Source organism: Puntigrus tetrazona, chromosome 16 (assembly GCF_018831695.1).
Source record: "Puntigrus tetrazona isolate hp1 chromosome 16, ASM1883169v1, whole genome shotgun sequence".
Taxonomy (NCBI): domain Eukaryota; kingdom Metazoa; phylum Chordata; class Actinopteri; order Cypriniformes; family Cyprinidae; genus Puntigrus; species Puntigrus tetrazona.
In genome coordinates, this window is record NC_056714.1 from 18953757 (window position 1) to 18977399 (window position 23643).

The window sequence follows — 23643 nt, forward strand, 5'->3', positions numbered from 1 at the left end:
TTATGCATGATGTTCTTAAATTTAGGTTTCCACACATCCAAACTGAAAAAAAAAACTAAAAACTTTTAGATGGCAAAAGAGCAGCTTCTAGCCAAAGAAATATTTTAGAGAAGAGCCTTAAAAATACTCAGAAATGTTTTTTATTTTGCAAAATAAGACCTTATTAAAAAGAAAAGCTTACCAAAGATGAAAAAAAATAAAATAAAAAGTAATACAATAAAAATGCACTCACTCTAAGTTGTTCACGTCACAAGACATTATCTTATGGTCTCTAGACAGGACTCTCATTCTGACGGCACCCATTCACTGCAGAGCATCCATTGGTGAGCAAGTGATGTAACGCTAAATTCTTCAAAATCTGAGGATGAGCAAATGCTCATATTTGGCTCAACTATTTCTTTAATTCCCACTAAAATTGTCAAATTCTCAGGTTTCCTTAACTGCGGGAATAACCTTATATATGCAGCTGAAAGCTTGAGTCACAGTAAAAATACAAAATATCTGATATCATAAAGACCTCCGTATAAATGTTGAGAATGAGGGTGCAAAATAAAAAACAATACCAACAACTGTTTAAATACAATGAGAATTTTATTAAAACGGTGCAAAAAAGAAAAGAAAAAAATAAAATAAAACTAACATAAAAATCAGATGTTCTTTCCACCTAGATTGCACTGTCACACAGCCTGGGGTCACCTCTCAAACAAGGAGAAAGGTAAAAATGGCTGAAAACAAACACAATTGCCCAATTAGCCAGAAGTAATGCACAAATATGATTAGATAAATTGCATCTGCCAGTTCTGTACATGCAACAGTTTCAGTCTCATGCAAATTCGAGAATGCTGTCGACTGTAGCTCTGTCACATCCATGAAAACATACCATATAAAAATAGTAAGCTACATCATAACAAAACAAAGCCCACTGTATTAAATAAGAGAATTTAGTGTGTGAAAACCAACGGTGGTGAACTCCACCGCCACAGTTAAAAAAAAAAAAAAAAAAAAAAAAATGTACTCAAAATCCGATTAAGTATCATTTTCTTTTAAAATAGAAATAAAATTAGGAATCTTCAGGAGGCCCGTCTGTTTGACAACTAGCCACGTAAGAAAGAACATCCTAGTTTCAGAACTAAACATCCCAAACTCTTTGAAAAATCTTACTACAAATATATATTTTCAAATCATACCTTGTCAGATCACTGATGGAGAAATTAGTTTGTTCACAAGAAACACTTGGACTTAAGAGGCTTCTCTTGTCAGCCATCGTCGTACGCTCCAGAATACTGACTCCACCACCAATCGGGGTACGGTCCTACAGCATACATTCGTATCTTTAAAAAACACTGTAAAACTGCGCTTGATTTACAAAAATAACTCGAACGTATTTATACAACAGTTTTATTTCATAATACAAAAATGTTTGCGCTCTTATTGAAGTCCAACGCTCGGGGTGGCTGAATGAGCTTTCCGTTCGTTAAATAACCGGATCCGTTAAACGCAAGCGACGAGTACATTGGAAGGAGAACATGAACTCCAACTAGAGAGTAGTTGTCATTGCGCTGACAATTCCCTCATGTTTTGTGCCTTAAGCTGCAATAGGTTTGCAAAAGCACAAATCACCAGACGACGCACGCACACACAGACACAAGCTCACACGCTGAATTCCTGTTTCGCGACTTGGAGTGGAAATCTGGGTAAACGGAGTATGCCTTACGTAAGACAGAAATAAAATAAAAATTGTAAAATCTGTCAATTCCAATTTATATTTAAATAAAAGCAGCAGCAGCAGCAGCATACTCTTCTTCCCTTATTTACACTATGAAAACGTGAGCAATCGGTCTCAAAAGGTCGGTAGGGATGCGTCGATTTCCACAAAGGTGGAAACCTAAACAAGTGTGCCATCTTTTGGTTAAAAGGGTGAATGGCATGTCTCGCTGTCTTTGGGTGAAAAACAAAACCAGCAACCCTCTGCTGCAAAACATCACTCTGTCAGTGATGCTAGACAATTTAGTGCTTTAAACGTAAATGAATCTAAACCGAGAATGTGCAGCTTCAAACGCACGGGAGATACCAGATGAAGAGGTAAGCTAAAATTTTGTTAGGATATTAACCTAGCATATATGTAATTGTGCAAACCAGTAATGCAAATGTAGGAACATTGTGGCCTTGAGCTGACACAGTTACACAATTATTTGCATACGACTGATTACATCTGTATCGGGTGTTTGAGAAGCGGTAGTGGGTTCGCTGCGACTACAACACCAACTCTACATCTACCATCAGAACACTAACACTTACCCACATCAAATGAACGCGATCACAGCAGCAACATCCTCTTACAGTACTATAGAGCCCGTTTCACGTGAGCAAAGACAGGGTAAAGGGATATTCACTCGTCATTTCCTCACCCTCGCGTCGTTCTGAACCTGCATGACTTTCTGGCAGAACGCTCAGACTGCTCTTTTCCACACAACGAAAGTGAAAGAGTCGAAATGCTGTAACTAAATATTTTAACAGAGCAAAATTAGTAAACATGTACATGTGACATGTAACAGACTGGTTTTCAGAGAAAACCGAAAAAAAAGTGATGTATGCTAGTTTTGCCCTCCAGCGTAAGCTCTGAAAATATCGTTCGCACATCCACATTGGCTCGCTGTGCTCAGTTAAGACACACGAACCAAAAGGCGTTTGTCATCACTGGCGTCAAATCTGTCAGTATAGGCGAGATGGAGCGGAAGACTTTCTGTGAATAATGACTTCTGGTCCGTTACTCACATTAAGTGATCGGTCTGCATTTACTTCCATTGTCTGGAAAAGAACAATCTACTTTTGTATTTGCAAATCATACAGGATTGGAATGACATGTAAGGCTGAGTTAATAACAGTATTTTTGTTTCTGGCTGAATTGTACGACTAGCTGGCTTTTATGTCAGTCAACAGCGTAATAAGATTTTGATGTCGATGCACCATGCATCATGTAATTGAGATACTGAGAGATCTGCTAGCGTCCACAAATATCAAGCACTGTGAATCCAAAACCAAACAGAAAGTAGAAATTCAGTTCAACAATCCCCCTGAAATAAGACTGAAAAGGCAACTAGGAAACAAGTGAGCTTGTGCACAACAGTGGCACCTACAGCCGAACCCTGACCTCCGCAGTTCTCCCTCCAGAACGGAGAGAAATGCCAGACTAGAAGCACAGCAACATAACAGTCTATTCATTGTCTGCCTGAAACCCACACGCGCAACCTCGGGACGTTAGAAAAGTGCTTGATTTTGGTGCAGTGACTGCTCTGGGGGCGATCGATCATTAACGTTTAAGCCGGTAACATTTGAAGGCGTCAGAAATTGTTTCAACATTAGCCCCCTTTGACCTGTGAGTACCTAGAACTCATTTATTAACGTAACTCTTCCGCATGGTGTACCATTTTCGAAAAATGACATCTGGTTTTAATTTCATTTTTGCGATAATTTTAAAGGTTTTGCACTTTTAAATGTTGTAGAAACACTTGGTCGAACATAAAGAACTGTGAATTTTAAAATATGGACATGTAAAGACCCAAAGCAAAACCTTTGGCTATCAAGGTTCAGCTCCATAAGTTGAACATCTTAAAAGCGAGAAAGCACCATTTCACCGAATTCAAGCCAGTCGGGTATGGCTTCCAAAGGGGTGCAAGTTCAATTATTGTAGCATTGGGCCAATACAGATAACACTCATTTGAAGTTAACAGTGTAGTTTTGCCTTACACTTGCAATATGGCAAATCTTACATTGACTGCAGCTGAAATCCTACATGAAATGTCTATTATTATTATTATGTATACAAACGCAGCTGATATAAATACGCATTTTCTGGTTGTGCTTAACGTGTATTTTGGGGTATGCGGAGTGTTCGTGAAATGCAGCGTAGCACATTGTGCTCCGATGTCTATTGCCTGTGCTCTACATTCTCGCCACTAGGAGGAGACAAGGAGACAGGAAAGAATATGACCACGTCAAGCAAATGTGGGTGGAGCTTAAAGCTCCTGCCTATGAGCCACAGCAAATGTAACAACAGCAGTCCTATTCCCACAATGGCCATTCATTGCGGACGCCGAGTCTTAGCAACCTGGTTCAGAAAGGCCGAACTCATGTCTTGAAGCAAGATCCACGCAAACAGGATATGATGTGGCTCACACGGCGGTCTCCAATGAGTCCTATAGGGACAGAGATTGTCCATTCAAAATCTGTGTATGGCCGGCTCCGTTTCCCGTCTCTTCAGCTCCTCTCTATAGCAGTACGAGCAGTAATTGCCTGTCTCAGGGTGGCCGTAGTAATTGCACGTAGGCGTTCGGCATTTGCTGGACTGCAGGTTGGCAAGGCCACCCGCACTGCCTAAAGAGTAATGCCTCACGGGCATTGGCCCATTGCGACTGTCCAAAGTGAAACGTGAGTCCCGCAAGCCATTTGTGTAACCTCCAGCAGGTTCGGTTGGGTAATCGATTGGGTCATGATCTTGGGGAAAAGTCGTCAGACAAGGGCTAATGATACGGGATGGGCTACCCAAGCTGGTGGAGGGAGGGTGGTACTGGGTATGGGGCGGGCCCTGTGCAAGGGGGCAGTGCCGGGGCAAGGTAGCATAGGATGGTAGTCCTGGGTAAGATGACGGAGAACCTCCTGCCAGCTGCCGCCGCGTATCCAAATAACCATGCATATGGAGATGCTGCGTGAGTGGGGTAGGAGAATGGTCAATGAAGGTGGGCCTGGGGATTGGAACCACACCAGAGTACATCACTGGGCTGAAAGACGACGACTTCAAAGCATTAAAAGTAGGAGGTGAGTTATCAGTGACTTCCTCCTTGCTTTCAAAACTTCTGTAACCCAGCTCAGGCCCGTCCTTTTTTAGTTGGGACCCAGCAGTGGTTGCAAGACCTCCTGCCGCTTTCCGTTCAGCTTCCCTTCTCTGTTCCTGTTCGGCACGGAAGCGCTCCTCGGCATCAACCAGGTAGCGCTGGATCATTTCCTCCTGAAACGGCTGCCGGTTGCTTGTAGTGAGTAGCGCAGCGAAGATGTACTTCCTTTCGCCTTGCATAGCGGATCGGAGGATGCTTAGACTCACTTTCACATCCGAGCTGTACTTAAAAGGGTCGCCTTCAGAAGAATAGGTTCCATTTTGTCGCTCGCTGGTTGAGGAGGGTGAACCTTTCCCAGAGTCCTCAGAGCCTGTTTGAATAGAGGGAGAGCTGTCCTTACTGCCCTTACGACCTCTCAGAGAACCTTTCTTCTTCTCTTGACCGTCCTGTTTGGATCCAGTTCCACTTGTATTCTTCCCAGGCATCAGGCCTCCCACATTCTTTTTCAGCTTACTGCCCAAGCTCTTGCCAAAGCTACCCAGCTTGTTGGCAACGGAGTCTGCACGTTTCTTGTCCTTATCCTTTTCTTTGTCTTTCTTCCCCTTCTCCTTTCCAAGTGTGCCAGTTGTCCCTGCTGAACTGTTACTGGATGAACTAGAGGAGCTGGAAGATCCACCACTTGTTTTGCCTGTTGTGCCACTGGTTCCAGTAGTGCTGCTGTCTCCATTGCCATTGGAACTGCTGCTGACGGACTCCTTATCGGACTCTCCGGAGTCTGGAGGTGTGCGGGCATCCTCTCCTGCAGATGCTGTAGGTGACTCTGGCTGGGCCAATGGGGCCTGCTGTGAATGCAAATTTAAAAAAAAAAAAAAAAAAAAAAAAAAACAAAAAACATTTTTTATACATGCTACACCACAAAATCTGCAAGGTCAAGGTCAAAAAGAATTCTTCAATAAATCAAAAAACAAATGCCAATCTTAACTACCTTGAATAAAATGTATATATATATATATATATATATATATATATATATATATATCATTACATAATAGTTCTTTTCCAGACAAGTTTATATTTAAAAACCATGGAAATGAGAAGTGACCACAAAACACTCTATGCCAGTTTTGTTTTATTTTTGTAAGACTTTTACATCATGAGAGTAGCTTAAAAACATATTTATACCATCCTATAGACATAAACCTTTTAAAAGTTAGAAATAAAAATGCTTTGGGTGTACTTCTTTTGTTGTTGTTACCAGAGCAAATATACCAAAGGTTTCTGGCTGATAGTTTACACTTAACCAGTTAAATTGTTCTTAGCGTGTCGAACAAAGCAAGAAGCTCACCTGTACCTCACAGGGAAGAGGAAGCCAGGTGACAGTCATGTAGCTATGTAGCAGATGGAGTTTGGCCTCCAGAGATAAGGTTACACTGAAACCAAACAAGAGACAGGTGAGAACGCTGATATTCACTTTTAAGTGTCACTTTAAATGCCTTTGATTTAAAAAAAAAAAAATTATATTATTTAATATATATATATATATATATAAAAAGTAGGAAAAAGTCACAAGAAAGATGTGCTGAGGTATTAAACAAGTAAATTATTTTAAAACACCATTTCATGTAGTGATAAATTTGAAAGCTGCGATAATAAGAGGAACTACAGATGCAACCCTAAGCTATTTTTGAGCTTCTCCGTGTTCCATTCATAGCAAGCATTTAGTGATAATCTGCATTAAAGAATGAGAGTTGCTAATCTTGCGTGTTGGCCAACAGCGCCCAGTCCCAGCAGGCTCCACAGGGCTAATGCCGTCATTATGGTCAGACATCACTAAACTCTGCTGTAAATAAGTCAGAGCTGAGTCATTTTGCACTACATAGCCAAAATAGCCAGAATACTTTGAAAACATTATCAAGAGGAAATTTGGTATATGCACAACACACAGCAATTACAGGAATGTTCCAAGTTTAAAACAAGTGAAAATCTATGGATGGCATTTGTGACATGCTGTTGATTACTACAAGAAATTATTTTGACTCATTCCTCAGATTGTATAAACACGCATGGAGAAATAACTCATATAATTTTAACAAATAATGAGCTATGCGTTTTTGTTATAAAACTCCCCAGAATGTCTCGCTCTAGATTTAAAATGTAAGGTTTTTGCTTTAAACAATTTATGCTTGCTTTTCTTTGTCTGAATTATTGTCTGTGGTAACTGACAGCATGTCAAAAATGCAGTCAATTGAGCGTAATTATGTGCATAAGCACGGGCCTTTTTTTATTCAGTAAACTAGGTGGCACACTTGCCACAAAGGATTGTACAACTAATAGTTGAGAAGAGAACGTAATAAAAAATAAATAAATAAATTGCATCTTAAAACCAAAATCTTAAAACCACATTGTTACATTTAATTCAGATCGCAAATGCAAATACCTTGCCAGCATCACATTATCGTTGTCATCTTTGCCCCATTCCCACTCTTCTCCAGGATCCACAGCAAAGTGCAAAGGCAGCATCTTATGATCTGAGTCCGTCAGAGGAATCACTACTGTGGAGGTTTTAACCAAACAAAAGGTAATGAATTTCACGACTTCCCTACTCATTTAGAATTTGGCACAATACAGTTTTCAGACGAACTGAAAGACTACAGTCCCAAAGGCCTTTGTAGAAAGAAGATGGATTAAAGTGTTTTTCTGGAAAAAATAAACTATTGCAGATTTTGTTCTGTCTTGTTTTGAAAAACTGGTTTATCAGGTAAGAACAGAACACTGCAAACAGATTTGCTACACATAAACCACTACTCACCTTGTTCTTTGGAACTGTCTTTCTGCTCCATTGAGACCAGGGCAGAGAAATGGGCCTGGTCATATGCCAGAACGAGAGGGGAGCGGTGGCACTTGTTGGCTGGTACTTCGAGGGGCAGGTAAATCCCTCCAAATGGAATTGGTGCAAAAGCTAAACAACAGACAAATATGATAAGCTTTGCTTATGGAACATGAGAGGACAATTGGAAAATGCATTATTTACGAGGGGCATAGTCAACACTTTTGTGCCACTGCATTTCTCCCCTACAGTTATATTCATACTAATACGTTCATGGTTGCTATATAACCATTAAGAATTCTACCTTTTTACAACTTGATTTCAATAGACAAGGAAGGCTTTCTGAGTTGTAAACGTTAAGAGTACCTCAAAGTGTTTCAAAGTCCCCTCATTTAAGAAACTGTTTATCCAAAAATTTATATTCTGTGCTTATTCACCTTCTCCCCCAGAGTCCCGTAGCATGGTGTCAGCCACCACCACTATCGGCCTGCGGAGGACATGAGCAAGAACGAACACATGAAACTCCTCCAGGCTCTCGTACACCGGCTCCTCCTGTGACTCGGCACTGCGGGACACAAAACACACTCATAGCATGAGCAAAACACTCCAGAAAACCTGTTTATAACTTTCAAATGTAAAAAATAAATTAATAAAATCAGTTGTAAATCAACACACCCGTTGCTGCCGTTAGTGCTGTAGTGTATTCTGGGTTCACTGGATGCCAGCTTCAACAACTCATTCCACTCTTTCTGCCATTCTTCCTCTGTGTAAACCAGTCCCGACTGCGCACAAACCCACACACACAAACATTAGACTGAAACAGAGAACAACTTTGTGCAGATTTTCCTTATTACACTACTGTTCAAAAGTTTGGGGATAGGACCTTTCCTTTTTTATTTATATATTTTTTAAAGTTGCATTTGTTTTTAATCAAAAAACCCCCAGTAAAAACGTATTCTGAAGTATGAACAAAGCTGAATTTTTAGCATCATTATTCCAGTGTTCAGTGTTACATGGTCCTTTCATTCTAACATGCTGATTTGTTGCTTAAGTAACATTTCTTATTAATATTAATGTTGAAAATCAACTGTGCCGCTTAATATTTTTATAGAAACTTTTTTCAGAACTCTTTGATAAATATAAGATTGTAAATAAACAACAGTCAGCTTTATGAATGTCTTTGCTCTCATTTTTGGTTTATTCGTTCAATTGTTTATTTAAATTTTTGTCAAAAACAATAAACCAAAAGATAAAGTGGTCTTAACCTCTTTGTTCTGCATGGTTTGTTGCCATCTCCACCTTCGTTTTAAAGCCTCCCTCTCCTGCCCATGATCCATCAGTGCATAGAGAGACTTCCGCAGCATTAGGTCTCGATCATGAAAACCCCACATACCTACATAATAAATGGTTTTCAACAATTACTGCATTAATATCTTAAGGTTATATCTGCCAGTGCTTTCTAGGCAAGTATGCAGTCCTTTTATTGTTGCTCTGGACATAAGTTATTATACAGAAACAAAACAATCCAATAAACACATTAATTAACAGAAAATATAATGCTTTTTTGACCTACAAACTTCAAGCTATGTGTAACACCAAGAAACTTTTGGAAACCTGTAAGGTAGAATAAATGTGTACAAAACCTTTTCTAAACGCTTCCATACAAAATGTAAACTTGAACACTTACCCAGTGAAGCAGCATGTAACAGACAGTTCCCATCACCACTAGTAGCCAGAGGTAATAAACTCTGACTGCCAGTCCCCAAACGAGTCCACCAGTTCAACCGTCCTATTAGAAAAGAAAAAAAAAAAAAAGGCAAAAAAACAAATGTAAATCAAATATTTCCTTCTAATATAGTAAGCAAAAATTACTATTTAAACAGAAGTATTCACTGTATTCGTAAAACAGTTAAAAAGCACTTTTTCTTTCAAATCACAAAGTGATCACTTAAAAAGAATTATCAACTCTTACTCAGTATATGATTGCGGAAACAGCCTGTATTTTTCAAGAACTAGTGAGCTACCTACATAGGTAACACTAGAAGGGCAACAGTGGACCAAGTAAAATCTAGTCTAAAATATTTTATACATTATTTTGTGCGCCGTGTATCTTTAAGATTATTAAATGCTAAAAACTAGTGAAGCTCAACATGCTATGTACGCCATTTCAACTTAGTCACTTATAATGTTACATTTTAGTCAGGGTGCTTATGTAGACAGCAGAGAATAAAGTAGCTAACCGAAACATTATATTAGAAACATCTGACCATAAAACTCATAATATCAAAATATTTGGTTCAGCTGTCAGAGGAGAGATTCTTGAAATGAAATAACTAACCAGCATGCTCCAAGGCCACCATCATGGACTGCTCAATGAGGTCTCTCTCGATGAAGCCGCGGAACTCGTCCCTGTAGACAGTGAGGTCAGGCAACTGGAAGGTGCAGAGTGGAGTGTCCAGAAGTGGCTCGTTGCTGCCGCCCGTACTGGACACGTGTGAGCGGGCCAGGGAGACGATGGTGGAGCTGGCGTGAGAGATTCCCCTCGACAGTCGCTTCTCCGTTGCTGCTGCCATGATACATGTTCAGATTACTGCGTATACTGGAGAATATAAAACTAGACACTAGTAAGCTATTATCCGGTCGACCTATTCTTATCAGCCCTCCACTCCCTTCAAATCGAAAACAACGTTAGTCAGGTGAGAGTGGGTGAGTCTTCGATTATGACAGTTACATATGATGTCATTTCAGTGTAAATCATTTACAAAAGTTACGAAGCACATTTGTGAATTAAGGTCAGGCCGTGCAGACAGGCCTTCTAGTGCTTTTCGTACCTTGAACAACCTCATCTTGCCGATGCAAGAGAGGCCGTCCCGTCCGAGCGATCTCCTTTTCAAAGGAGGGATACTCTCTCTCCTCAGCAAAGGTGCACGAGAGGTTCCCAGCATGCACTTGTCTCAGCTGTTCAAAGTCACTGAGCGCAGCCGAGAGGTCCCAGTTCTTTCCTACGGAGAAAGTAAAGTTCATTAATCGTGCAAGAAAAATGAGAGTTCATAGTTTTAGTTAGTTAGTTTAAATATTAACCAGTAATCGCAAACAAAGTTCAATGACACATTCCGCTGCAGTTGATTGTGCAAATACTGGTCAGTACCGACTGGCAAGCATGCATACTGCAGAACTATACATATTTTAACTCATTCTCTTATCTGCAGTGTTGCTAGGCAACATGTCCTGGTTTGTTAAGGCTTTACTGCACACATTCATATAGATGCTTTTTTGCTCTTCTGTACATCACTTAATCATAAAGACCTTAGTCAGGGTAGATGCTATATTGAACTCTACATAGCTCACCCAAACGGAATTAGTGAGAATGGTAAACATAATAATTTTACAATGTAGTTTTGTAAATCAAGAAAGGTTACATACATTAATCATAACGAAACAAAGTATCTAGTTAGTTAAAAATAAAATAAAAATAAATAAAATAAAACTGCATATCTATATCTATATTCAAAAATCAGAGGAGGCGATGGAGAAGAGGATGGTTTTGGCTCACCCTCCAGCAGGTCTCTGGCCAGTCCGGGTTCAGCTCCAGTAGAACGGACAAAGTCGGACAGGACTGCGTCCATATCCAAAGTCATGTGATCATGAATTTACAGTGCAGAAGGGGACATCAGGAGAGAGAAAAGACAGGAGATCAATTCTCCCTCACAGCAGTAGGACTGTTTCAGCCACACCTAAAGAGCAAGAGAAGAAAACAGACAGTGAGGCCATGTTTAAGCTTTGGCTCTGTGCATCATATTGGTGCACATTACCAGAGATCTGTTGACTCCAGCAGTCACATGTCTTTCCTGTGACCTCTGCAGTGGAGCTCAGCCGAACACTTCAGTTTGCATTACAGAGAATTTGCAATTCATTAGAAAGATGGCTACTATGATAGTGCTGTTTTAGGCACATTTCCCAAATTGTATTATTTCAATAGCTGTAAAATAAAAAGTAATTCAATGACATATTGAGGGAAAAAAAAAAAAACCCAAAACACCCGCGCACACACACAAAAAAAAAAAACAGGGCTCAACAATTTCTTTTTTCTGCTGACTGCACCATTCATAATAATTTTATTTTTTATTTTTGCAACATACACATAAAAGTTTGGGGTGAACAAGGAAACAAAAAATGTATCAAAAGGGGCATTAAAGAGATAACGTAACAAATGTTTTCAAAGCTGTTTGAACTAACCTAACCAATTAGCATAGCTTTAAACAATGTTTTAGAACTTGACTCTTAAATCGTTGTGGAATTTACTAGTCATACTAGTCAATTAATAAAATTGTTGTGTTAGCAGTTTTGTTTATGTCTCTCTTTTGTATTTTATGCAAGACAGGAAGCCTTTCTACACAAAGAAGAACAAATTACGTGTGTAATTGATGCTTTCACTGCGTCAGATCAAGAATGATACATAGATAATGATGGAAAATGTAGTTTTGTCACGCAAGTCTGCCGCCTCGTAAACTGGCTAAATGAGTACTATTTTCTAGTAAGCTTAAGTCATTCCTCATCAACAGCACACAAAACACACACAGACTAAAGACAGTATTCACAAAAAGTACCATTCATGTGCAAGCATCTCATAAAATACATTCATTCCAACATGACTTGAAGGCTGAATAAAATCAAAAGCATTTCCAAATGTTCCCTGACACAAAGTGGTGGTCAGCTGAGATGCCTGCACAGAAAAGCACCGGAGGAGCTAAACAATACCACTGACGTATCAGTACCTCTTATTAAAATTACTGAGGAAAAAAAATAAAATCAATAATGTATTAAAAGCCAAGATGCATCTCTCAAAAACCTGTAATAAGTCAATGATTTTTATAAATTCACAAAGTTCTGTTTATGGTGATGCAAAGAGCAACGAATACATTGGACACAAAATACTGCAACAGAACACCAATTACACATTTGTCCATTATATGTAATTATATTTGTTCCAAATTGCTGCTAATGTACCTATTATTGACCAAGTATATGCCTCACATAGAGAAATATCGTAATACTTTCACTTGTGCTGTTTTTCAAATGCCACTTTGCAAAGTCAGAAAAAAAGCAACAACAAAAAAAATTACAATGTCCATAAAAAAAAAAAAATTATATATACACACCAATTAACCAACAAATAAGCTTTTTCTATTACATTAATACAGAAACAGACAACCAGTAGATATCTTAGATATAACAAGATCGTTAAATCATTTTCAGTTTTTAAAAGTTTAATTCAAATTTTTATTGATTTCATATTGCGCATATCAAATAATCGCAACTTTTAACAAGCTATCGCGTTTTTCGCAGCCCTACCACAGCACCTTATTCAGGCCGAGCTGCTCAGTCGTAAAGCATTTCAAATGGCTGCTGAAACGAGATTAGACAACAAAGCTTTATGGATGACAGATCAAATTAAAGGGCCAATTACATCTTCCTTAGCAGGCAAATGCAAATCAACTCAAACAAAGGTGTCAGTGTAAATCCTCTGATGTGTTAAATAGTGATTCATTGCTGCCGATTACACTTTACAGGTTTGCTAACTAACAGAGACATCACGTAAAGATGATGCCATTCTGCAGTCGAAAGTTCCCAAGTTTAAATCTCCCCCTCCCTGCTGTAATGGTACGTCCTGTCAGCGCTGCTGTCACCTCCCTGTAAGCTCTGACTCAAACTTTTTCAACATAATGCCCATGACTCATGATTCCTTACTGGGCCCTCCCCACCTCTACACCCAACAAAAAGGTAGGCGGCTCACAGTGCCACTGATGGACATAAAGGGCCTTTTCAGAGAGGGAGCTGCTTTCTCTCTCATTTTGACTTTGTTTGGCAGCTATAGAAGTTCGACTAGAGAAAGACCAACAACAAAAACAATAGAATCTGTAGAATCTAGAACATGATTAAACATCTCCATCTGATGATTTCTAGGCATGTGAAGAGCTTCTGCCCAGAGCTGCTAATCAGACTAATCCACTGGGTGGAAATAAGATTAGTGACTCAAAACAGTTCCTGTCAAAGTTCAAAGGAAATATGAAGAACTAAATAAAGCCTTGAATGACTCAGTAGCATCTAACTTGCTTCACGCTCACCTGACATCTTTCATAACATTAGCTAAAGTGAGTCAGCCTCTTCTATAACATAAATAAACACAACAGAGCAGCAGTTCCAGAGGTCTAAGACCCTAGGACAAGGACAAGGACAAACAAATATGCCTATGGATTTTGAAGTGAGAAAACAGATACTTTCACTTTTTGCCCACAAATTTTGGCCAGAAGTGACAGTTTAAATCTAAAATGTTTTGATGGATTTATTTATTACAAACATGCAGCTCTTCACTTAAAGGGCCCATATATGATGCATATAAAGTTGCAAAGACTAAAGTCTCAAACCCAAATAGATATACTTTATAAATGTTAAGACTCACACCTTCCTAAAACACCTCATTTAAACACGGCCCCACATACCTAAGTCACTGTATAGGAAGATTAGCATAACTCCACCCAAATGTTTATGCAAAGAAAGACGCCTCGGTTTTGTGTTTTTGTTTTACCAAATATGGCAAGGGCCACACTTGATGTATTTGGACAATCATAACACTCCCTGCTTTTCAAATTGATGAGCTTTGTAAAACATCAAGACGTTTAGAAAGCAGAGGCAGAGAGAAGTAACAAACTTTAGCATGTAGAAAATGTTTTTTGACCTTAAACATATTGCATTAATATGCTAAAATAATTGATCGTCATCAACATATGACCATTTAGAAAGACGTTAACTGATGAACTGAACTTGTGTGAATTGCTTGTGGATTATTGTGATGTTTTTAAATCAGCTGTTTGGACTCTCATTCTGACGGCACCCATTCACCGCAGAAAATCCATTAGTGAGCTAGTGATGCAATGCTAAATGTCTCCAAATCTGTTCCTAATGAGAACTCATCAAGGTCTTGGTTCGCCTGATGGCGAGCAAACGTTTTAGCTAATTTTTACTTTGTGTGAACTATTCCTTTAACATGTCAGGTTATTGCGGGAGAAACTAACAAATGATTACTAGCAAGTTTTACGGAGTCAGTTTATAGGCAATTTGGATGATCTCTCAACGTCACATTTGTAGCATCATTATGGTGTTCTGGTTTTGCCAGAGACACCTAGGTGATGGACTGTAAACAGACAGCACCCAACAGATTTTTCTGCATTGGCTAGCCGGGCTTTTGTCCGTTACATAACGTGCATTGCTGCCAACACGTGGGTGCTTTAAGATAGCAGGATCATTGGAACAGAGACACACAAGCAGAGGTCAACGCGGTTGTGCCTGCTCTGTGCACTGACTCTAGCCCTATAACCTATATGACTGATGACTGCGATTGTGTACAGGTTAAACTAATAACAAAGATTTGCATCAGTTTATGGAAATAACACAAATGCTGGTAACCTTTGCACCCCTATAAAAGAACACCCTCACCCTGGGTCAGTGAAAGTTCTTGGCCATTTAACAAAACTGTCACTCAGGTTAGTGTCGCGTTGTCAGCTATGTTTTATGATTATGTGCATGTGTTTATGCAGTTGGGGATTATATAGAAACACACATATAGAAATAACGTCACCATTTTATAGCCGTCATGGAGGTGATATTAGCCTGAAATACTGAACAGGACAGCGGGGAAAAAAATCCCCACAGTTGAGTCCTGGTGCATGCAACAAGACTTGACATGCCTCTCCTGATTTGCTTGTCAGATCTTCTCAATATATATGACATACATGGTAATATAAATATGACCAAGGAACAGTAGTCACATCAGTGGTCAAACGTAGTTTGAGTCGACAACGTGCTTTCTCTATGGCAACTATCTGCTCTTCCGTGGTCTCTGATGACTGCTCATAGTACATTTGACTTCTTTTATCCCCAAAAGCAGGCTAACAAAAACACATATCTAAAGTCAGAAAATAAAAGTAGTTTGTTTTACAAGAAAATACTATTTTATTCAATGTTTAATTCAGTCTATTACTTGATGTTTCTTTGTAATTATTGGTGAAACTATCAAATTCTGGAGTTGACATTGTTTCATCATACATCCTAAATCAATTTTTTTTCTCTGCATATCGCAACATTTAACTAATTTAAATATTGCTATCATTAATCAACTGTGGAGTTAATGACAGCAGAGTCAGCAACTAAAGAGCTTTGTCTGAATATGTTATAGACGCTGTTTCTCTTCAGGTGGTGTCTGCTCATGCAGAGCTAATGACTTAACTCACTAGTGACAAACACCAGCATAAACAAGCAACATAAAACACTAACCAGCCATCTCCTGCTCATTCTACAAATTAGTAATGTCAGGAAAACCCCCACAAAACCTTAACTAAGCGGTTAGACGATCATGATCTAAAAACATACAATTTGGAGAGAAGAAACTCTGAACTAAAATGATTTCCAAGGTTCGGAACAGACCTCCTTGACAGATGCATCAGAAGTCACTGAGGAAGGGTAATGGGATGAATGATCCCCGTGGTTTTAGAGCTGCATTAATGAGCCCAACTGGTATCAAGCAACCACCACTGCTGAGACTGAAAGCAGGAGAGGCTGCTTGTCAATCACAACTTGAGTCATGCTTGTCACTCTCACACCATGTCCTGACCAGGTGCGACACGACTATTTGAGTGTCGAGTAATTTTTCTGTTCTCACTGAATGCTGAGAGAAGCAACAAAAATAACAGCCAACAGGAACATATTTAAAGTGTAAAGATTCTGCCCCCAAAGTTGAAAAAAATTAAATAAATAAATAATAATAATAATAATAAAAAAATAAATATTATTTTTTCAATAATAATACATTGTCAATACATTAAAAAAAGACCTGCATATTTTCTTGCTAAAAAAATGCACATTCTTGTGTATACAAATTACAGCAATGCATTAAGTATAATTTCATGAGTGAAATGAATTATTGTCAATGCATGAATCAAACAAAGTCCAATGAAGTCTTGTATGATCTGATGAGCCTAGCAAACTCTGGTGTAATCCATTTAGGCATGGGATGCATAGTATTATTATGTAACATCACTGCTAGGGCTCTGTGATGCGGCGAAGAGGAGATAGAGCCGGTTTGCTCTCAAAACCCAGTTTGCGCCCTCTCTCGCTCCTGCACCGAGACAGGCCTTGCAAAGATAAGACACCGAGGCCTGAAATCAAAGGCTGTCTCAGGGGGTTGGGTGGAGATGGGTACACTCCCGGGAAATTTAAGGACTGCACCACAGATATATGCTCTTCAGCATCCTGTCCAGCCCTCATTAAAAAGTCATTAGTGCAAAGCAAACCAATTGTTTAGCCAAAGCATGGAAATCACTGTTAATTTGTCCATTTGCAACTTAGCAAATGTGCTAAACAGTCCAAATGCAGTCCCACGTGACTCCTAGTCAATATGTTCAATTGCCTTTGCCATTTCCTGGTCATAAAGAGGGACAAAATAAATCATTTTAAAGAGAACGCATAGGCACTATATTCCATCACCTCCCTTCTCTGGTATTAAAAGTAATTTGTTTTTGTACCATCAATATGTTTTACAGTGCAGAGAGCTCAAGCTTTACCTTATCTCGCCTTGCCCATCCCCACGTTATCTTCATTTTATTCCCTGATGGACTAAATAACTAAATAAAAGTTGATTATTTTTTTATTTGTTCAATTATATTTACTAAATAAAAGCTGCCATGACTAGCACAAAGGAAATCAGAATCAAATCACCCATCACTGGCAGGTACGGCAAAACGCTGATGACTAAACCGTTTTAAATGTTAATATTGGGAAGTGGGTCAAAAGTCTGATGAGAGAGACATCTTGCAAATGTAAATGTAACACTAACATCTTTGGACTAAAGCTCCCAGTACACGTTCGAGCTCTTATCAGCAAAGCGCCGAGTTTAGAAAAGCCTGTTCTTGACTACTAAAAATAGCTATATATAATCATAGTCCAAAAAAAGCAGCACAAAGTACAAAGTAAAGTCTGCAAAACAGACAGCAGTGAGAGAGGAAACAGGAGGGCAAGAAATCTGGCAAACCCCCACGCTATGAATACCACAGAACACAATGCACTTTATTGATATGGCTGAGTTTTTTTTGGTTTTTTTTACAGTGAAACGGAGTCAATTAAGTAATGCTGTATTTCAGCTACACTCTACAAAGTAATACAGTAAATAATTAAGATATAAGAATGATGTCACCGGCAACTTTGTTTTGATCTCTGAAGGGTCGTTGAGTTCAGTGTGTATATACTGTACGTTTTTAACAAATGCTGAGCTGGAACATCTACAGAGCACAGTACCTTTAAAAAGCTTAAAGAGTTTGCATGGAAAATAGTCAGAGTTTGCTGAAGTCTACTTATATCTTACAATACAAATACTAAAAGATAAGCCTATCAGTAAGCCCACAACATCTGCCTCAACAGACTCTTTCAGCTACCAATAAGAGAGCAGTACTCCATTTAGTCCATTAAAACTCACAGATTTTTAACTAAATTTGTGAAAACATGCTGAGAAAAAAAAAAGTTCAGTGGCAATTCTGCATCATGGCCATGACTACTGCTGTGTTGCAAAAAATAAAGAGATAAAAATACAAGATAACAACATGTTTTCATTGACCCTGGCAAACAATCCTCCAAAGTTTTCAAAGGCGAGTTTGCCAACCCAAACTAAACAATGTCTGGACAATAATTCATACTGTACTCTGTACATGGTTTGGGTTTCCCCTCATCCATCCACATCTGACTGTATCAAATTTATGTATTTGAATTTAAAAAACACGCCTTAAAAAAAAACAGCCATGTGAGCAGGAATAGTCTGAAGTGCACGATCACGTCGGACAGCTTCTGTCATTTGAAAAATGTGCGAGTCTCACTGTGCCATGGGAAACTAGCTGCGGCTCCTACAAAAGATGCTATTGTTATTTGAATGATTAATTTGAGTTGTTGCATTTACACTGATGCTGTTATGCAATCCGCATTAATGTGGTAGGGTGTGGTTTGTGTTTTGATTTACACATCATTCTTAAAAAGGCGCACGTACGTAATGAGATTTTATATAATGCTGCTGCTTTCTTTCATCAAGCAAAAGAAATCTACCACGACCGTAAATAAATTCGAAGAAACAAAAATCTGCATAAAATGTTTAAGCAAGTCAAGCTTAAGTGCTTTGTTGTTTAAATGAGCCACTCCGAACCCACCAATTCAAGTAGTGACTTTTCACCAGGGAGAATAAAAAAAAGAAATATTTCTTCCCTAGCAAACGAATGTATTGGGACATTTGGACCACACAGCAAACTATAGGGAGCTCAACATGAATTATCCACAGCCTAAGGCAGCTACAGCTCATGTGAATACCCACGTGCTGCAAACTCGACAGCCAGGCATCTTTACGTCAATCCCTGTGATGTCATCCCAGGCCAAAGACTCCTCTTCAGCTTCTCTGGGATAGGATTACGGCTGCTCTGGATCGAGACTGATGTTCAGGGCATGAGGAATGAGCCATGTGATCAGCACACTTTCACACCAGGCACTGGGCCCAATGACAGTCACAGAGCTGGTGGCTTGGGTAAACCGACGGCTACATGGCTGATATTGTTTATTTGACTCAGTGACCACTGTTTAGGACTAGCGGTTCTGCTTTCGTTGCGCAGTATAATCTGTGATGCTCCGAAGAATAGCGGTTTGTTAAGGAACGCGGTGAAGTTGACACATAGGTCTGGGGCAGCGAGGTATGCAGCTAGCGGGACTCTCCAGAGTAATGAATCAAACCGTGGGCACTGGCTGTCGTCACACGGCCTTTTGGAGAAACCAAGAGAACAGTTAGTTCCTTGGAAGAGACAACCTGCATTTTAAAGCTACAGTCTAACATTAGACAAGTTAGAGAGAATGCTCTTTGACTTGACACAATGTGAGCACTTTTATCCAGGGTCAGCTCACCTGGAGAAAAACTGCTCGACCTAGTGCTTCGCTCAAGGGCACAATGCTGATGGTGCATTGTAGCTCGTATCAAATGAAGACATATTTCCTCTATATACAAAGAAGCGAAAAGACTAATTCTGAGGGTCTCATTTCAATTTGATATGGTGTCAGTGTTTATCAGGGCCGATGATTGTTGTGGGAGCATTTTGGCTCAGTGCTAACACTGTAAGAGATACGAGGTCTCCACCTGCTCTCATTCACCAGCTGTTCACAGGCCCACTGGTGAGGGGACACCTCTTAAATTTTCATAATTAACAAGTAGCACCTGCAGGTTCTTACCTGACACCCAGCTCACAATTAGCTCTCCAAAATAAATAAACAAAACAGGGAATTACACTTAACAGACTGATGTAAAGCTCTGAATATAAGCATGATTTTCAGGTGTCTGAAACGCATCAAATATTCTCACGTGCCACGATTGGTCGGTTATGCACAATGCCTGCATGCTATTTGTCAAACTCCTTTTCAATAATTACCATCACCGTGTAGGTAGGAAAAGGAAAACAAAAACAACATGTGAACATTTTAGGCAACTGACAAGCATGCGCTGCTTAAAACTAGATCAACTGAAATGATTATTGAACAATTCCCCCTTAAACATGCTTATTAGCAGAACTGTTAAGCATGTTTTCATCATTAACACTCCATGAACTGTTTTACGTTTAAGTTAAGCTCCCAAAAACCATTAATAACCATGTGGACTAACAAACGATGGAGCTGAGACCTCCAAAGCACTGTCCACTCTTGTTCTTCAGTTTCAAGTGTGCTGGAAATAGAGTACGAGTCCGAGGAAAAAAGCTCCAAGATCATGTAACTTTCAACCTGTTTACTGCAAACCATAAAACAACAACTGTACGATGAAATAAACAGTGGAACATCTCTAAAACATCCCATTTGTTGTGTAACGGTTTATGCTGTAGCCTAAACCCAAGAGCAACACACAAACGTGACATAAGTTACGCTCCGAATTAACATAAAAGCCTATCAACTTCACCATGACTAACAGACAATTACGGGTTAGCAGAGCCACAGAACAGTAAGTGTTAAAACATCCTGCTTCAAACATAAACCTACGTAAAATAAGCACTTATTGAACTGTCCTGGGGTGTGACACGCTAAACTGCATATAAAACCACGTCAAACAGCATTTCTCGAATTGCACTGTAATTGTTCATGACTTCATAATAATCTAGTAACTGCATGGAATATTTCTACTTTAAAAAAATAACTTGTCGTAGAACATGCTGAAAAAAAGCGAATGCCCAAAAACAAACACGAAATCACAATAAGGCCGACGTAGCCGCCTGTGTTTAAACTATGAAGGATTAGCTATTATTTTCAAGGTCCACACAAGAGAAAAACAAGCCCAAATGGTCTAAAACCCCAAGACTTTGTTTGCATGTCCTACTTTCATGTTTAGGGGTGGCTGCCTTCACTAAACAACAAGCTGACAAAAGAGCTTGTAAATACGGAGCTGAATAATTCAGGGCTGAGTGTAACCGTACCCGCACATTGTAGGGATTCAAACCATGGCAGCAAGTGCCCACAGCTTTCATTTTAAGCGGGGTTCGGTAATGAGTGCCCCACAATCTGAGAACTCTGTCAAGTTCCACCAGAAGGAGAAAAGGAGGAGAAGAGTTGTGGAATAAAGTACATTATTAACATAAATTCCTTACAATTTCGCATACAGATTTGGGTCACTGAAAAACACTGCAGTTTAAGACTCTTAGAAATAAAGGTATAAAAGCTGTCACTGGGGCGGTACCTTTAGGTTCAAATATGTACGCTTTATGTACTAATATTTACCTTTAAGGTACAAAAATTGACTCTTTAGATACAAACATGCAACTTTTGAACTGAAAAAAGCGCATTTTTTTTATTTCACCTGTCCTTTGGTGGTTGAAAGATGCAATCAGTATGACTTTGTTTGCATTTAGCAAACTCTTATTAATTATTTTATTGATTTTGGCAACTGATGTCCCGCTGTTTATTCTCAATCGGTGTTAGCCTGCTAATTGAGAGATTTTATCAATAGCGTGACACATGACGTCGATATGGCAGTGCCCATAGGCAGGCAACCGGTTCCACATTGAATAAAATATGATTTTCTAAATGACTAAAGTGGTTGCCATTTATTTCTATACGAGTAAAACGGCACCTTACACCTGTATATGCCATAATCTTATTCTCATTAAATACCTTTGTTCTTTACAAGATTATGATCTTTAGTTGAAGTGGCATATGAAGTTAACTAAGGATGCAGATCAGGTCAACGAATATAATCTACTCAAGGAAACAGTATGACAAACTGAACACCACATGATCAGCTATAGTCTAAACAACATATGGCAAACAAATATGATGAACAGGTCAGCATATACAGTGTAAAACACACATACATATATGATAACCAAATATCTGTGAAGCACGAAGGGTCAGTGGGCTGAAAGGAGTGGCCACAACCATAGGCTGCCAGCCAGGTGGTAGCTTCAAAAGTGTTCAATAGTCTAGAACACATTTTCACTTTTTACTCATCTAAACCTTTAAAAACACACAATTTGTCCTGATTTCAGACTGTCATTGCTTGACCGGTTAACGTTAGTTAGCTGCTCGGCTAGCGGACAGTGGGTGTCTCTCAAAGTTGCTGGGGCACAAATATTGCGTTAGCCCACAAACTGGGGATTAAGTGTTGATATATTCAACTGAGAGCATTTAATAAGTCTTGTAATGAACTTTTATCGTTTGTGAGAGGTAGTTAATATAGTTCCAGCAGGGTCAACCATTCTCTCACCGTCCCCTCAGAGAGTGTCCAGCCTAAAACATGACCTAACGGCCAACTTTCCCTTATTAACGCTCTAACGTACTTTCGCGCAGTTTTCCACAGAAAACATCTGATCCGGCGTCAAACTGTGGATACAGCTGAAATAACGGACACTTTGCTTTGATCGCCGACACTCGGTCGCTGATGTAAATCGACCCGGTTCCGTTACAAAACGCTCGTGAGGGGTTTTCGGGCTCGCGCAGCTAAAGCTAATGCAGTTGCGCGCTTACCTCGAGCGGCCTCGCGGAATTTCTCTCTCATTTCCTCCCGCTCCGGGCCTTTCTTTCGCAGAAAATCACTTCCTCCTGGGGTAATGTGTTATTCAGCTTTGTGTAAATGTCAAAAACACGTCTGGCTTCTTGTCTTAAAAAGACTTGACGACTAAGTACATTCTTACTCCCACAACAACAACAATGTCAACCAAGGCGCTACAAATCCGCCCATCTAAGGAACCTCAACTGGACGTTTGGGCCAATTAGAGAGAGAGTTGAGTTTGACAGGCACACGCGTGAGCCAATGGCCGTAGGAGTTTCCCTTTAAGCTCCGCCTGTGGGCAGAAAAGGGCAAATGTGATGAGAGAGTGGGAGCTCAGTATTCCACGCTGGTTGGTTAACCACATTGTACATGATGGGCATCAGTTCGAAGAGCCTATGAAAGAAAATCGGACCTGAGTGACAGTAAAAAAAATAATAAAAAAACCCCACTAAGGAACAATTTTATTTAAGGGGGACCGCCTTAGTCATGTGCAAATTGCTGATGCTGGAAAAATGTCATCAGCATCTTGCCTGGTCAATTCCACGTTCTGTCAGCATGACCTCAGAAGTTATTTTTCCTTTGCGATAAGTTAACGCCTATCATTTCAGTGGAAACTGGCCTAAAAATATTTCCTAAAAGAGATATGACTAGTGTACACTCCAATTCTGATTAACCCCCCTCCCCAAAAACCAGAAATGCTTACCAAACATTTGTATAATTTGTTTAAATTCAACTTAAAGTTAAATATCAAGCCATTTTAGGTCCTATTTTTTTATACTAAAAAGTACATTTAAAAAAAAGGGTTAGAATTACTCAAATTATAACACTATTTGGCGCCAAAAACGGTCAATGGATTAAAGTCACTGCAAGAATTCACATTACAG

At 39.4% G+C, this 23643-nt stretch overlaps 1 protein-coding gene across 4 annotated transcripts; it reads right to left on the reverse strand.

Moving 5' to 3' along the window:
- Nucleotides 1-572: 572 nt before the first annotated feature.
- otud7b (OTU deubiquitinase 7B) lies at nt 573-22937 on the reverse strand. 4 transcript variants are annotated; one of them, XM_043260889.1, is made up of 12 exons: nt 22735-22937; nt 11213-11393; nt 10491-10661; nt 9998-10222; nt 9347-9448; nt 8925-9052; nt 8335-8441; nt 8097-8224; nt 7642-7791; nt 7270-7384; nt 6184-6262; nt 573-5674 (listed from the first exon to the last, which is right to left on the reverse strand). In XM_043260889.1, exons 2-12 carry the CDS (start codon nt 11295-11297, stop codon nt 4220-4222), a joined length of 2745 nt encoding a protein of 914 aa, XP_043116824.1. In that variant the 5' UTR covers nt 11298-11393; nt 22735-22937; the 3' UTR covers nt 573-4219. The 4 variants fall into 4 exon arrangements, with proteins under 4 accessions (XP_043116824.1, XP_043116822.1, XP_043116823.1 ...); XM_043260887.1 differs by having other exon boundaries at nt 6178-6262; XM_043260888.1 differs by having other exon boundaries at nt 9998-10225.
- Nucleotides 22938-23643: the final 706 nt, after the last annotated feature.

What these genes read in the sequence shown, in the direction of transcription:
- otud7b (XM_043260886.1), bottom strand. Translation starts at nt 11,297, where the DNA reads ATGACTTTGGATATGGACGCAGTCCTGTCCGACTTTGTCCGTTCTACT. An exon ending in AAACCATGCAGAACAAAGAG is followed by an intron (nt 8,442 to 8,924) that starts GTTAAGACCACT and finishes GTTTGTGCGCAG; the next exon opens with TCGGGACTGGTTTACACAGA. An exon ending in AGCACTAACGGCAGCAACGG is followed by an intron (nt 8,225 to 8,334) that starts GTGTGTTGATTT and finishes TGTGTCCCGCAG; the next exon opens with TGCCGAGTCACAGGAGGAGC.